This window comes from Nansenia antarctica, assembly GCF_963989245.1.
Source record: "Nansenia antarctica genome assembly, chromosome: 10".
In the NCBI taxonomy this organism is placed as follows: Eukaryota; Metazoa; Chordata; class Actinopteri; order Argentiniformes; family Microstomatidae; genus Nansenia; species Nansenia antarctica.
The window spans coordinates 23,994,449-23,996,948 of NC_137680.1; the positions used below are offsets into that span (position 1 = coordinate 23,994,449).

The window sequence follows — 2,500 nt, forward strand, 5'->3', positions numbered from 1 at the left end:
TGTTTCCTGTTTCAGAAAAGACTCTTCAGACTCCAAACCTCCTAAAGCTCCTAAGAGGCCGAGTCAGGACGGCAAGAAGGACAAGGACAGGTCTGCATGACGACAACAACAACAACAACGACAACAACAACAACAACATACTGTACACAACAACAACAATAACAACAACATACTGTACACAACAACAACAACAACCATCACTCTGAGTCTGACTGTTTGTTCTAAATGGCCGAACGCAGGAAGTTAATGTGACGACAGGAACAAGTTAATAAAACACTGAGACTGTTACAACAAGGTGTAACCCTTCACTCTGTCTCTCTCTGTGTGTCTCTCTCTGTGTGTGTCTGTGTCTCTCTCTCTCTCTCTCTCTCTCTCTCTCTCTCTCTCTCTCTCTCTCTCTCTCTCTCTCTCTCTCTCTCTCTCTCTCTCTTCTCTCTCTCTCTCTCTCTCTTCTCTCTCTCTCTCTCTCTCTCTCTCTCTCTCTCTCTCTCTCTCTCTCTCTCTCTCTCTCTCTCTCTCTCTCTCTCTCTCTCTCTCTCTCTCTCTCTCTCTCTCTCTCTCTCTCTCTCTCTCTCTCTCTCTCTCTCTCTCTCTCTCTCTCTCTCTCTCTCTCTCTCTCTCTGCAGGAAGGACTCACCTGATGCCAAGCCTGCTCATCCTGTGAAACGCCAGTCCACTGACTTCAAACCAGACAGGTAACATACTGCTACTGCCTCCTACAGGACAGTCACTGTTACTACTACTGCCCCCTACAGGACAGTCACTGTTACTACTACTGCCCCCTACAGGACAGTCACTGTTACTACTACTGCCCCCTACAGGACAGTCACTGTTACTACTACTGCCCCCTACAGGACAGTCACTGTTACTACTACTGCCTCCTACAGGACCGTCACTGTTACTACTACTGCCTCCTACAGGACAGTCACTGTTACTACTACTGCCTCCTACAGGACAGTCACTGTTACTACTACTGCCTCCTACAGGACAGTCACTGTTACTACTACTGCCTCCTACAGGACAGTCACTGTTACTACTACTGCCTCCTACAGGACAGTCACTGTTACTACTACTGCCTCTTACAGGACAGTCACTGTTACTACTACTGCCCCCTACAGGACAGTCACTGTTACTACTACTGCCCCCTACAGGACAGTCACTGTTACTACTACTGCCTCTTACAGGACAGTCACTGTTACTACTACTGCCTCCTACAGGACAGTCACTGTTACTACTACTGCCTCTTACAGGACAGTCACTGTTACTACTACTGCCCCCTACAGGACAGTCACTGTTACTACTACTGCCCCCTACAGGACAGTCACTGTTACTACTACTGCCTCTTACAGGACAGTCACTGTTACTACTATTGCCCCCTACAGGACAGTCACTGTTACTACTACTGCCTCCTACAGGACAGTCACTGTTACTACTACTGCCCCCTACAGGACAGTCACTGTTACTACTACTGCCCCCTACAGGACAGTCACTGTTACTACTACTGCCTCCTACAGGACAGTCACTGTTACTACTTCTGCCTCCTACAGGAGAGTCACTGTTACTACTACTGCCTCCTACAGGACAGTCACTGTTACTGCTACTGCCTCCTACAGGACCGTCACTGTTACTACTACTGCCCCCTACAGGACAGTCACTGTTACTACTACTGCCTCCTACAGGACAGTCACTGTTACTACTACTGCCCCCTACAGGACAGTCACTGTTACTACTACTGCCTCCTACAGGACAGTCACTGTTACTACTACTGCCTCCTACAGGACAGTCACTGTTACTACTACTGCCTCCCACAGGACAGTCACTGTTACTACTACTGCCCCTACAGGACAGTCACTGTTACTACTACTGCCTCCTACAGGACAGTCACTGTTACTACTACTGCCTCCTACAGGACAGTCACTGTTACTACTACTGCCTCCCACAGGACAGTCACTGTTACTACTACTGCCTCCTACAGGACAGTCACTGTTACTACTACTGCCTCTTACAGGACAGTCACTGTTACTACTACTGCCCCCTACAGGACAGTCACTGTTACTACTACTGCCCCCTACAGGACAGTCACTGTTACTACTACTGCCTCTTACAGGACAGTCACTGTTACTACTATTGCCCCCTACAGGACAGTCACTGTTACTACTACTGCCTCCTACAGGACAGTCACTGTTACTACTACTGCCCCCTACAGGACAGTCACTGTTACTACTACTGCCCCCTACAGGACAGTCACTGTTACTACTACTGCCTCCTACAGGACAGTCACTGTTACTACTTCTGCCTCCTACAGGAGAGTCACTGTTACTACTACTGCCTCCTACAGGACAGTCACTGTTACTGCTACTGCCTCCTACAGGACCGTCACTGTTACTACTACTGCCCCCTACAGGACAGTCACTGTTACTACTACTGCCTCCTACAGGACAGTCACTGTTACTACTACTGCCCCCTACAGGACAGTCACTGTTACTACTACTGCCTCCTA

General features: G+C 48.8%; 1 protein-coding gene across 1 annotated transcript in view; it reads left to right on the top strand.

Moving 5' to 3' along the window:
* LOC308166781 (transcription elongation factor A protein 3-like) overlaps nucleotides 1-2,500 on the top strand; it is a gene marked incomplete at both ends in the record, with an annotated part of 26,425 nt that overhangs the window by 15,917 nt on the left and 8,008 nt on the right. The window contains one exon of the mRNA XM_080541107.1: nucleotides 16-90. Within this exon, the coding sequence (XP_080397233.1) occupies nucleotides 16-90 (75 nt within the window). The remainder of the gene's footprint in view (nucleotides 1-15; nucleotides 91-2,500) is intronic.